This window comes from Pecten maximus, chromosome 7 (genome assembly GCF_902652985.1).
Source record: "Pecten maximus chromosome 7, xPecMax1.1, whole genome shotgun sequence".
Lineage (NCBI taxonomy): Eukaryota > Metazoa > Mollusca > Bivalvia > Pectinida > Pectinidae > Pecten > Pecten maximus.
Genome location: NC_047021.1, coordinates 2,995,473 through 3,008,767, shown reverse-complemented (window position 1 = coordinate 3,008,767; position 13,295 = coordinate 2,995,473). Strand labels below are relative to the sequence as shown.

The 13,295-nt window shown below is 37.5% G+C and overlaps 2 protein-coding genes across 12 annotated transcripts in view; one reads left to right on the top strand and one right to left on the bottom strand.

Moving 5' to 3' along the window:
- Positions 1 to 8,438, bottom strand: part of LOC117331334 (membrane-associated guanylate kinase, WW and PDZ domain-containing protein 2-like) — a 101,536-nt gene extending 93,098 nt beyond the window's left edge. For all 11 annotated transcript variants that reach the window (XR_004533502.1, XR_004533503.1, XR_004533501.1 and 8 more), the window contains exon 1: positions 7,777 to 8,438. Coding sequence is in view for 8 of the 11 variants with exons in the window: in XM_033890008.1 (XP_033745899.1) it covers positions 7,777 to 8,125 (349 nt within the window). In the remaining 3 variants the exon portion in view is untranslated. The remainder of the gene's footprint in view (positions 1 to 7,776) is intronic.
- LOC117331337 (zinc finger BED domain-containing protein 1-like) lies at positions 4,050 to 7,123 on the top strand. Its single transcript, XM_033890016.1, has 3 exons — positions 4,050 to 4,762; positions 5,012 to 5,147; positions 5,461 to 7,123. Exons 1-3 carry the CDS (start codon positions 4,184 to 4,186, stop codon positions 6,792 to 6,794), a joined length of 2,049 nt encoding a protein of 682 aa, XP_033745907.1. The 5' UTR covers positions 4,050 to 4,183; the 3' UTR covers positions 6,795 to 7,123.
- Positions 8,439 to 13,295: the final 4,857 nt, after the last annotated feature.

Here is a 13,295-nt window from a genome sequence, read left to right as displayed (position 1 = left end):
CAAACTCCAGTATAAAGGTGTGTCTGATCACTTCACTATCTACCCATGTATCCTGGCTCAGTTACCCACCCAGTTACCTGGAACAAGGTGGGAGGGGAAAGGGTGGTCCTACTCCAGTATAAAGGTGTGTCTGATCACTTCACTATCTACCCATGTATCCTGGCTCAGTTACCGACCCAGTTACCTGGAACAGGGTGGGAGGGGAGGGGAAGGGGAGACATCAATATCCAGTATACAGGAGTATCTCATGATCACTTTACACACTCTATCACAGCTTAAAGGAGAAAAGTAAAATGGCAGGAAATTAAAAGGAAGACAGTTTAAGTTTTTTAAGTAATTGTATATTCCTGGAAGGTTACTGATGATGATCATGTTATTTTCAAGAACGTGATTGACTTTGTTAAGGCTGTGCTTCCATAAACATTCTGCAGAAGGATGCAGAATAACTTTATTAAACTTAACGTACACTTAAATTGATCATACTATGATCATCTGTAACCTCGCGACAATTGGGATTAACAGGGTTGACTTATTGCATTTCCCATCGACGTCAGTTGAACTTTGTGATATTTATATGAAAAAATGTTCTTGTGTTTAAGTCTAGATCTTGGATCAGTAGGTCTTAGTGCTTAAAATGTCCATCACATTTCTTGCTCAACGACATCGCGAGCAGGAATCGTGATTATTTCCCTGCAACATTCCTATTAATCATGGTCCAAAGTTGTTGAATCTAGTACTTTATTTTTCAACGTATTAACTCATCTGGATCCTGATCATCGTAGGATATCCACAGTATCAACTCAGTGTAAAAGTCCTTGTTTCAATTAGAAGCTATTTGATTGGCTCTGTCATATTTTCTTATCAGAATTTCTAACGTATTATCTAATGGGTGATGGGCTATTTTTATCAACCCATGACTTTTGAATATCGCAACAAAATACATCAACATGTGATTTTAACATTTTATTGATCATAAAGGCGTCGTCAACCATAAAAAGCATGAATCATATCATGGAAAGACGGAGATACTTCGAGTATGGAGATCGCATATTGTTTGTTTTTATAAAAGTGAAGAAATTATTTGATCCCATCCTGAATTCATTGGGCATTGTCATAGAAATAAGCAACGGTTGATTCCCTGGGGAGTTCCGAATAATTTGGTCCTCGATGTGGACCACTAGAGTTAGAGGTGGCGATGCAACAAGCACAGCATCGATATCAATTATGACATGGTGGGAGGCCTAGGGAAAGGGGAGGTCATGATCTTGTGTATCTGATCACTCTATATCCAAGCCCAGTTTCCTCAAATGGGGCTTGACATGTTCCTATGACCCAGAATGAAAAAAATAGCCCCAGGGTTGGACATCTGATCATGACCCCAAGGTCACTTACCATTAACTTTTGAATTTCAAAATGAAGACTGATTCCTGCCATCTATGTTTCAGCATTACTCCAGTTTTCACTTGTGGTGATTTTAAAAATCTGGCTCGAAATATATATTATGTTTAGTGTCACTGGAAACAGGTTAGAGTATTTTCTTTAAAAAAAAACTATATAGATGGAAAGAATCAAACTTCATTACTGATCATATTCAAACTTTAAAAAAAAATGTCATGACTCTTGAACTTTTAAACTTAGACAATATTCCTATATATATCCTTGTCAATAATAATATAAGAGATCACGATCTAGGGATCAGACCTTAGGGTTATATATTCTGGACCACAGTAACATATCAAGCCCCTGTGAGTTACTTAGGTAGGGGAGGGGGAGGAAGTGGAGGTCAAACTCCAGTAAAGGGGTACCAGTGTGTCTGATCACTTCACTCAATTATCTACAATTATGCAAGGAGGTAGTTAATTAATTATAACTCAGGGAAGAAACAGCAGACTTGGCACCAGGCAGGAGTGCTGATCATAATGGGTCAGGAGGGTGATCAGATGACCTAAAATGCAAATATATGGACTACCCAGTATATGCCGTTTTTGGTGATTCTTTATCACAGCTACAAGAAGAGGGCACTATTGGTTTAATTTTGTATTCAATTGAGACAGGGTTTTTCTTGCCTATATAAATGGGTGCAAAAAACAACCCTTATTAATTCCAAAGTAAACTTTTAAATTCCCCATTGTGAAGATTGCTAAACACTCAAGAAAAACAATAAAACTAAACATAATGAGAAATATCAGAAAAATACATACTAAGAAAAAGGGACAATTAAGGGTCAAAACTGGTGTGTGTCAGCTGTAATAACGTTAACTAGCATTATGAAATTAGCAGTAAATTTTGCAACCCGTAGAACAATCATTGGCATGTAAATTTTTAATACAATAATTATGATAACAATATGTAACATTTTCCAAAAATACCCAGAATAACTGAAAGGGTCGGACTCCAATAATAAACAGCCTGCATATATAATATCTCACCACACTTTCTATGACAGCATATATATTACACAGAAAGGATGGAAAAGGTCAGACTTGAGGTGAGACAGTCTACACAGGTTTTATTGTACATCATCTCACACATTTCCTTTGAGACAAATGTGCATTCATTAGCTCTATAGTATATGTTGTTTGGAACTATGCTTTATATGCTACTGTACACCCTTTCACCTGGATAGCGTATGCATGGGGTCAGACTTTGTAATCCAGACTCAGCTGTCAGGTATGTGTACCTGTCATCATCCATAACAGCTGATCAACTGTTTATTGGGGAGTAAATTCACCTTCGATGATGAACCATGAGGTATTTACAGCAAGAAAGATATTGATTATTAAATCCAATCTGGTTTACTGATTAAAACAATAGTATAATTAATACTCTGTCTTGGAATCATTATGTCTGTATTCTTTGTTGATCGTTTTTTTTTTAATGTACATGGTCCTTTAGAATGACCTTGTCTGTGTGCAAGCTGCATGTCTGTAGTGTGTGTGCTTTGGGAGGCTGCACTATTCAAACAATTGTTTTGATAGAGAAACTGATGCTGACTTTATAGTGTTATCTCCCTGAAGCATACCGCTAAGACACCTCCCCAGTCACATTATACTACGACAGAGTTAGACGATTCAGTCGCACCACTCCCAAAAAATACTGAAGCACGAGAAATAACAACTATGTCTATAGACTCTGATAGTCTCAGCCAGAGCTTTCTTCAAAAGGGAGAACCCTCTAAAAAAGGCCAAAAGTTAAACTGTTTCGCGAAAAAAAAAAAGTGTTAAGATCCCTAATCTAGTCGCCTTAATTATTAACATGCATTAATGGGCACAGGGGGCAACAGATACAATTCATTTGCCCCAACTGGAAGACACAGTTGTATTTGGAAGGGTATGTACAGATTGAAAAGACTGAGCAGGTAGATAAATTAGTCAACATTGATGAGGAACATCAAGTACAGTACAGGTACATGCCAGATCTACAGAACCAGTGATGCTCACAAGATAACTTACAGGTTTACTTTTAATATTTGTCCCAAAATGCTTGTGTAATTAAAATAAGACTTTTTAATTATATAATCTACCTACCTGTTTAACAAGTTTAAAACTATTTCTTCCAAATTGTTTGAACTTTCCCACAAAACTGATTCAATGGTTCATGTTAGAATTAATATCATCAGATTCAAATGTTTGCATTTGAACAGAAAAATCGAAAAAAAGGCTGTTTAATTTAGCATTTATAGTATATTTCAACAAAGTTTTACATTAGTGGTGTGCAATATTACCGGCAATACCGGTTATTGCGGTATTATTGTCGGCGATGATATATCGCGATATTTTTTTTAAATACCGGTATTTTCACTTTATTTTTAAACACTTACATAACGAAAGTACATCGTAAAAGGACATCGTTTTTTTCACTTGGCATGTTCGCGTCAACCGGAAAAAAACATAACAGGAAGTATCTTAACCTATACTAAATTTAAAACCAGCTGAAGACTATAATGCTACGTTCCGGTAGGATTAAAAAAGATATTATCTCCCCGAAAATTATTTAATAAATGTAGTTTAAAATCTAATTATTTCTTCTTCTAAAAGATTGTTTCACGGTTTGTAAAAAATAATGATCCGGCCGTGAACTGTTCGTGAGAGAAATATTCATCTATAGCACAATTTTACGAAATCCGGAATTTTGTCCGCCATTTTTTCTACCTTTATTATATGCTTTCAAACATCCGTCAAGCATGGCGGAGAAAAACAAGTTTGATATTGTGACCAACCGAAAAGCAAAATCAACGGTTTGGGAACATTTTGGACTGAAAAAAATTGAAGGCAAGCTTGTTGAAAATGTTGCCGTTTGTAGGATGTGCATGGCATCTGTTAAATACTCAGGTGGAACGACAAATCTGTCGTCCCATATCAGAGCCCGTCATCCAAATCTACGTGAGCGTAGTAATGACGACACTGACAGTAAAAATACACAACAATCTGGTTCCAGTGGCTTAGCTTCTACTACAAAGGAAACTCAAGTTCACGACAGAAAGACGTCTCAGTGTACCTTGCCAACAGTAATAGCAAATAAAACGCCATATCCTCCAGGCTCAAGACGTGCAACAGAAATAACGGAAACCATTACCAATTTCCTTATTAATGACATGAGGCCATTTAAAACAGTTGACACAGACTGTTTCAGGAAGATGCTACACACATTAGATCCAAGGTACAAAGTTCCAGGTCGGAAGCATTTTTCACAAATTGCAATTCCAAAAAAATACGAACAAGTAAAGGGTGTTGTGAAAGGAGAACTCCAAAGGGCTGATCAGGTGAAATTATTTTTTAAAATGGAAATTACATGATCATAAATATTTAATTCCAGATTTTAATTTTTGAAAATAAAATTAAAAGTATTTGATGAATTATGGAATATAATAAATTAATAATGTATATTGTATCAAAATAAAATGTGATCTAGTGTTAAATTTATATTATTTTAAATTGTTTTTATTTCATTCAAATTAAAGAAGAAACTAATCAAATTACTTGATTTTCAAAAGAAATTAACAAAATTTTAGGTTGCCATCACAACTGATGGGTGGACATCAAGAGCCACAGAAAGTTACATTACCATAACCTCAACCCATATAAACAATGAATGGCAGATGGTGAACTATGTGTTGATGACAAGATGTATGCCAGAAAGCCACACAGGTAAGTTGAATAAAAACATTTCAGTAGAAATTTAGAATACATCATATTAGAAATTAATAAATTTAAAAATGTGAATCTTCTAAAATTGAAACTTTGATAATTTAAGTCTAAAATGTAAAAAAGTAAAAATTATTAAAAATATAAATATAATATACTGTAAAACATGTGATGGTCAGATAAAGCTAAAAGGAGGCATTGCACATTTCCATATTTATTATTAAAAATTAAAATAAAAGCTATTGCTCAGATGTTATTTGAAGGTTGACTTACAAATAATGTAGGTCTTAACTGTTTGTTGACCTTTTTGTTGTAGGAGTAAACATTGCAGAATTTTTGAAGGAAGCTATTGCAGAATGGGGTATCAAAGAAGAGCCATTGTACCTAGTGTCTGACAATGCCAGTAATATGAAGAAGGCAGCTGAAGTGCTTGGTTGTGATCTTCACCTTGGATGCTTTGCTCACACACTGAACTTAGCAGCCCAAAAAGGGCTTAGAGTTAAAGCTGTTTCAAACCTGTTAGCAAAAATTAGGAAAATTGTTGGCTTTTTTCATCGCAGCACAGTGGCAGCTGCTCGCTTGCAAACTCAAGCTACAAATCTAAATCTGCCAAATCACAAATTGGTCATTGATGTTCCAACCAGATGGAACAGTGCATTTGACATGCTAGAACGTTATCTCGAAATGCAGGTTGCAGTTGTAGCAACTCTCATGTCTCTGGCAAACAAAGACAAAGACTTAAAGTTTCTGTCTGATGAAGAAATAAGCCTTGCTGAAAAAGTAATGGAGGCAATGAAACCACTAAAACAGGCTACCACCATGCTGTGCAATGAAAAAAGTCCAACAATTTCAATAATTCTGCCCCTTCACCACAAACTTGTAAGTGTCTATAAAACATCAGTGACTGGGGAAACTACTGCCATTGTCTCTTTAAAGGCAGCTATAGTTGGTGACCTAGAAAATAGGTATGATGAGAAAGCTCATCCATCTGCAAACAGCTTGTTAATGAAAGCCACTGTGCTTGATCCCAGGTTTAAGGCACTGCCTTATCTTGAGGAAGAAAGAAGATTCACTGTTTACAATGATCTTGTGAAAGATCTTGCTTCCCTGAACCCTCAGTGTCTGAATATGATGATAAAAAAAGAGCCAGGGGCACTTTCAGAGTCTATAGTCCCTAATGTTGAAATTCAAGGTGAAAGACATGTAGACACTCTTCCCCCTTTACCCTCTTTACCTAAACAGGAAAATCAGTCAGCAGTTGAATCTGTTCCTTCCACCATCGATATACCATCAACCCCCAAAAAGGCAAAACAAGAATCATTTTTAAATGATTTACTTGGAGATGTGTTTGTCACCAAAGTGGAAAATGTAAAAAGTCCATTACAAAGGGCTGAAATTGAAGTGCAGAAATATAAAGATCTGCCTTCTCCAACCCTTGAAAGTAGCCCACTGCAATGGTGGAAGGAAAATCAGAATCTGTTTCCTCTTCTCTCTTGTGCTGCAAAACAACTACTATGTATCCCAAGTACAAGTGTTCCCTCAGAAAGGGTATTTAGTACTGCTGGGGATATAGTTTCAAGCCAAAGGGCAAATCTAAAAGCAAGCACTGTTGACATGCTGATATTTCTTAAAAAAAACTGCCAGTTGTAAATTCTACTTGTGTTGGCACAGTTAGTCACTTTACTCATTTTAAAATAAACAATATACATCAGTGGACTTACTTATGATGATGTAGGCCATAAGTAAATAAATATGTATACATACTTGTGTGATACTACAAAAGTATGATTCTATGGACATTGGTCAGTTGTGATTTATAAACAAACCGAGATTTGTTAGGTTTTTTTTTAGAATCTAGTCCATTTTGTACTTACCTGTGATCTCAAAATTTATTTTTTTCAAAGCATAATATGCTATGTTTACCCTTGTTTTGTTTTGTTTAATGACTTGTGGAAGTCTATTAAAGTTATTGCTACATACCCTTGTCTTCTGTTTTTATATTCAGGCTAGCAAATAATTTCTGCAATATATCGCAATATATTGCAATATCAGGTCAAATATTGCAATATATCGCAATATTGAAAAAGGTGGCAATACCCATCCCTATTTTACATTATTGTAAATAATCAAATTAAGTTTATTCAATAAACTGTCTGGGTTTTTTTTTATCAAGACATAGGAACTGACTTTTTTTTTTTATTTTTTTTTTATCATTACTTTCTTGATTATCAGACAGAATGCTGTATTTCTGATCATAAATATCCATTCAAACTGGGGTTATGACTTAAATAAAACAATTCATTTAATACACTTGAAGATTAAGAAACTAAAACTGCCAAAGTCATTAACAAAATGAACAGTCAGTCCTTATTTTGTTCCAGATATGCAAAGAATGTTAAATGTATTGAGCCTATTTTTAAAATGAATAGTACTTCAATACACCTTGAAACACAAATCCCGTCACGGGTCAGTGCCATCATTGTGATTGCTGGGGGTCTGATGTCTGAATGAAAACATAAACACACCATCTACATTCCATACATTTGCGGTTATTTGATGATTTTAGACATTCAGAACAAGACATTCACAAAGTACTTTTCAACAATCAACATACACATGTTTATGAACTTACCAATTTTGACAGTTTTGATCATAACAGGTGCCCCATTTTGACTAACTTGCTTGAGCCAGATGGTTGCATCTCTCAATGTATATCCTGCTATTTTTTGTCCTTGTATTTCCAGTAAAATCTCATCCACGTGTAATCTACCACTATGATAAGTCAGTTGATCGTGTGATATGTCACTTATACAGCAGAATTGCCCGTTATCCGCCCCGCCCGTGATTGTTACACCCAGTCCCTCCTCCGGGACAGCGGACACAACCGTTTCTTGTATCCGCTGGCTCCAGTGTTTCGACTCCTTTCGAGTTTTAGGAGCCACTGGAGGTGGCTGGTCATGTTTTGCATTAGGCCGCGACATGACGTTTCAAGTATGTAGGAACACTCCACAGAAAATGCATTTGCTTGAAAGTTTCAAAACTTCACACACAAATCACTGGCGACAAAATGCAGAGGACACCCGTCATAGCCCATTGGAAAGTCACCCACCTATCCGAGGTAGGATTTTCAAACCTACCGATATTTACCGATGAATACCCATGCCACTGCTTAAACAAAACATTATCCTCACTGTTTAAACCTCCATCGTGTAATTGAGCACTACATTGGGACAGTAATTGATGATCAACGTAAGTCTTCCGCCTTACAATATACTTTAAAACAGTTGTACTACAACATTGCCATTACGCATGCGCATGCGTCAATGCCGTAAACAAGATTGTTTTGATTTGATGTCGTAAAGACAGTACCACTGATCAAATAACATTCACCGACAGCCACTTCCAAACCATTTCTTGAATTATTACTCTTCACAAAAATGATGTTATTTTGGCATTTAATAATACAGTTTTATTTTTTTTCTGTATATGTGTGAATTAAAGTTACCGTGACATGTTTTAATGCTTTGTGAGTGATCTTATCAGGACAGTTGCATTGGCCTATCTTATATTTCATATTGATCGCTGAAAATTTCCCGTCCTGAGTTCGGCAACCTTTCTAAGTAGGCCTAGCCGTGTAGAAAAAAATATAAAGAAAAGTAGTTGGAAAAAGAGGTGGGACAATTACACTGAGCTCTCATACGTTATATTGTCAATTAAAGTGTTAATTTTTTAATTGGATGGATCATTGTCTGTGACTTCAGACCTGGTGTACCTTTAAGTTAATGACGCAGGCAATACAGTGTCTCAACATAATCTGTAGCCTATATATTATTACTGGTAAAACAAGTACTTATTGTAAAACGAGCACCAAACGAACTTCGTACATGCCAAATTTTAAAATCGGACAATACCTAAATCTCGACCAATCAGAGGCTGACCAGTCGGATGACCAATCGAAAAACTAAAATAGATCTACTCATTCATGAATTTTTTTTCTTTAATTCCGCCCAACAAGAAACTTCGTTACTTTGGCGGACATAATTATGATAGTGTATTCAACTGGTTTAGAGACTGGATTTTATCTCCCGTTTTTTTCCAATAATTTCCTAAAATTTCAAACTCAAGAACGGATAGGGATATTTTCGTACATCATTTTTGTTTAAAACGTTTTAGAATCGCCCCTTGTTCTGGTGAAGCAATCCTCTACAATATATCCGTATCGTCTTAGGACCTTTTCCATTATATTTCAATACAATTTTATAAGGACTCCACACAACTGAAGTTAAATGCACAAAACAAAATTTTGAAAAAGGAACTGTGTTTTGCAGCTATTTTACAAAATCTTTCATATGTTGAATGGCTTTATCTAAAGCTAATCAGAGGGAATCGTCTCAGTGTTATATAGTATCTGATAATGAGCGAGCGTTTTTCATGACGTCATATAACTAATAGATAAAAAAAAAAAAATCATATCATGTGTATACTCATATCTCTTGAATTAATAAAATCCCATTGAAAGTTTGTTATCTACTAAATGGCAATGACGCATGATAATGATGTGTCAGCCATTTTTTTAATATCTAAGTAGTTTGAAGTTGTACTAACTATTAACAAAGAACACGACAGGAATTGAGTCGGTATAATCTTATTAAAATGGCGTAATTGCTTAATACGGGCTCGACATCAATAACAAGATTACTTACCGTGAAATGTAATGTGGACAACGAAAACAACAATCTGTACGGGGAATATACATTATATGATTAACAGAGAATTACACGTGTTCACGAGGACGGACAAATTTGTATTGGGGTGGACTGATGTCAGACATTTTAGGTGTTAAAGATCCAAACCATTTCAAACTCTCCGACCGACACACTTAACGTCACAACAACAGTACAGTCTGACTGACAGGAGAAAAAAACACCGAATAATTCGAGAAAACACAAAGTTCTGGCCTGACCGGCCATAACCTCGACGATCCAGGTTATATTTATATATAATTTCCCTCAATGATTATCCTATATTATTAACCTATATGATTACACCATATGATTACACCATATGATTACACTATATGATTACACTATATGATTACACTTTATGATTACACTATATGATTACACTATATTATTACCCTACATGATTACCCTATATGATTACACTATATGACTACACTATATGATTACACTTATGATTACACTATATTATTACACCATATGATTACACCATATGATTACACTATATGATTACACCATATGATTACACCATATGATTACACCATATGATTACGCCATATGATTACACTATATGATTACACTATATGTGATTACACTATATGATTACACTTATGATTACACTATATTATTACACCATATGATTACACCATATGATTACACTATATGATTACCCTACATGATTACACTGTATGATTACACTATATGATTACACTATATGTGATTACACTATATGATTACACTATATGCTTACACTATATGATTACACTATATGATTACACCATATAATTACACTATATGTGATTACACTATTGATTACCCTACATGATTACACTATATGATAACACTATATGATTACACTATATGATTACACTATATGTGATTACACTATGTGATTACACTATATGATTACACTATATGTGATTACACTATATGATTACAATATATGATTACCCTACATGATTACACTATATGTGATTACACTATATGATTACACTATATGATTACACTTTATGATTACACTATATGATTACCCTATATATGATTACACTATATGTGATTACACTATATGATTACACTGTATGATTACACTATATGATTATGTATGGGATTGACGAGTCTTATTTGGACGGGACAGCTGTATGAGGCTGAGTAGTCCTAGGGAGACAGGACAGATGTATGATGTTGAAGAGTCATAGAAGGATGGGATAGCTGTAGGATGCTGACGAGATCTGTAAGGACGGGACATCTATAGGATCCTGACGAGATCTATAAGGACGGGACAGCTGTAGGATGCTGACGAGATCTATAAGGACGGGACAGCTGTAGGATGCTGACGAGATCTATAAGGACGGGACAGCTCTAGGATGCTGACGAGATCTATAAGGACGGGACAGTGGTAGGATGCTGACGAGATCTATAAGGACGGAACAGCTATAGGATGCTGACGAGATCTATAAGGTCGGGACAGTGGTAGGATGCTGACGAGATAGATAAGGACGTGACAGCTGTAGGATGCTGACGAGATCTATAAGGACGGAACATCTGTAGCATGCTGACGAGATCTATAAGGACCGGACGGCGGTAGGATGAGGACGAGATCTATAAGGACGGGACAGCTGTATAGGATGCTGACGAGATCTATAAGGACGGGACAGCTGTAGGATGCTGACGAGATCTATAAGGACGGGACAGCTGTAGGATGCTGACGAGATCTATAAGGACGGGACAGCTGTAGGATGCTGACGAGATCTATAAGGACGGGACAGCTGTAGGATGCTGACGAGATCTATAAGGACGGGACAGCTCTAGGATGCTGACGAGATCTATAAGGACGGGACAGCTGTAGGATGCTGACGAGATCTATAAGGACGGGACAGCTGTAGGATGCTGACGAGATCTATAAGGTCGGGACAGCTGTAGGATGCTGACGAGATCTATAAGGACGGGACAGCTGTAGGATGCTGACGAGATCTATAAGGACGGGGACAGCTGTAGGATGCTGACGAGATCTATAAGGACGGGACAGCTGTAGGATGCTGACGAGATCTATAAGGACGGGACAGCTGTAGGATGCTGACGAGATCTATAAGGACGGTACAGCTGTAGGATGCTGACGAGATCTATAAGGACGGGACAACTGTAGGATGCTGACGAGATCTATAAAGACGGGACAGCTGTAGGATGCGGACGAGATCTATAAGGTCGGGACAGTGGTAGGATGCTGACGAGATAGATAAGGACGGGACAGCTGTAGGATGCTGACGAGATCTATAAGAACGGTACAGCTGTAGGATGCTGACGATATATATAAGGACGGTACAGCTGTAGGATGCTGACAAGATCTATAAGGACGGGACAGCGGTAGGATGCGGACGAGATCTATAAGGTCGGGACAGTGGTAGGATGCTGACGAGATCTATAAGGACGGGACAGCTGTAGGATGCTGACGAGATCTATAAGGACGGGACAGCTGTAGGATGCTGACGAGATCTATAAGGACGGGACATCTGTAGAATGCTGACGAGATCTATAAGGACGGGACATCTGTAGGATGCTGACGAGATATATAAGGACGGAACAGCTGCAGGATGCTGACGATATCTATAAGGACGGAACAGCTGTAGGATGCTGACGTGATCTACAAGGACGGGACATCTGTAGGATGCTGACGAGATCAATAAGGACGGTACAGCTGTAGGATGCTGTTGAGATCTACAAGGACGGGACAGCTGTAGGATGCTGACGAGATCTATAAGGACCGGACGGCGGTAGGATGCGGACGAAATCTATAAAGACGGGACAGCTGTAGGATGCTGCCGAGATCTATAAGGACGGGACAGCTGTAGTACGCTGACGAGATCTATAAGGACGGGACAACTGTAGGATGCTGACGAGATCTATAAGGACGGGACAGCTCTAGGATGCTGACGAGATCTATAAGGATGAGACAGCTGTAGGATCCTGACGAGATCTATAAGGATGAGACAGCTGTAGGATTCTGACGAGATCTATAAAGACGGGACAGCTGTAGTATGCTGACGAGATCTATAAGGACGGGACAGCTCTAGGATGCTGACGAGATCTATAAGGACGGGACAGCTGTAGGATGCTGACGAGATCTATAAGGACGGGACAGCTGTAGTATGCTGACGAGATCTATAAGGTCGGGACAGCTGTAGGATGCTGACGAGATCTATAAGGACGGTACAGCTGTAGTATGCTGACGAGATCTATAAGGACGGTACAGCTGTAGGATGCTGACAAGATCTATAAGGACGGGTCAGCGGTAGGATGCGGACGAGATCTATAAGGACGGTACAGCTGTAGGATGCTGACGAGATCTATATGGTCGGGACAGCTGTAGGATGCTGTCGAGATCTATAAGGACGGTACAGCTGTAGTATGCTGACGA

Excerpts from the sequence above, each read along its gene's own strand:
- LOC117331337 (XM_033890016.1), top strand. The coding sequence starts at position 4,184 with ATGGCGGAGAAAAACAAGTTTGATATTGTGACCAACCGAAAAGCAAAA. Across the intron at positions 4,763-5,011 it reads AACTCCAAAGGGCTGATCAG|GTTGCCATCACAACTGATGG; the intron begins GTGAAATTATTT and ends ACAAAATTTTAG. Across the intron at positions 5,148-5,460 it reads TATGCCAGAAAGCCACACAG|GAGTAAACATTGCAGAATTT; the intron begins GTAAGTTGAATA and ends TTTTTGTTGTAG.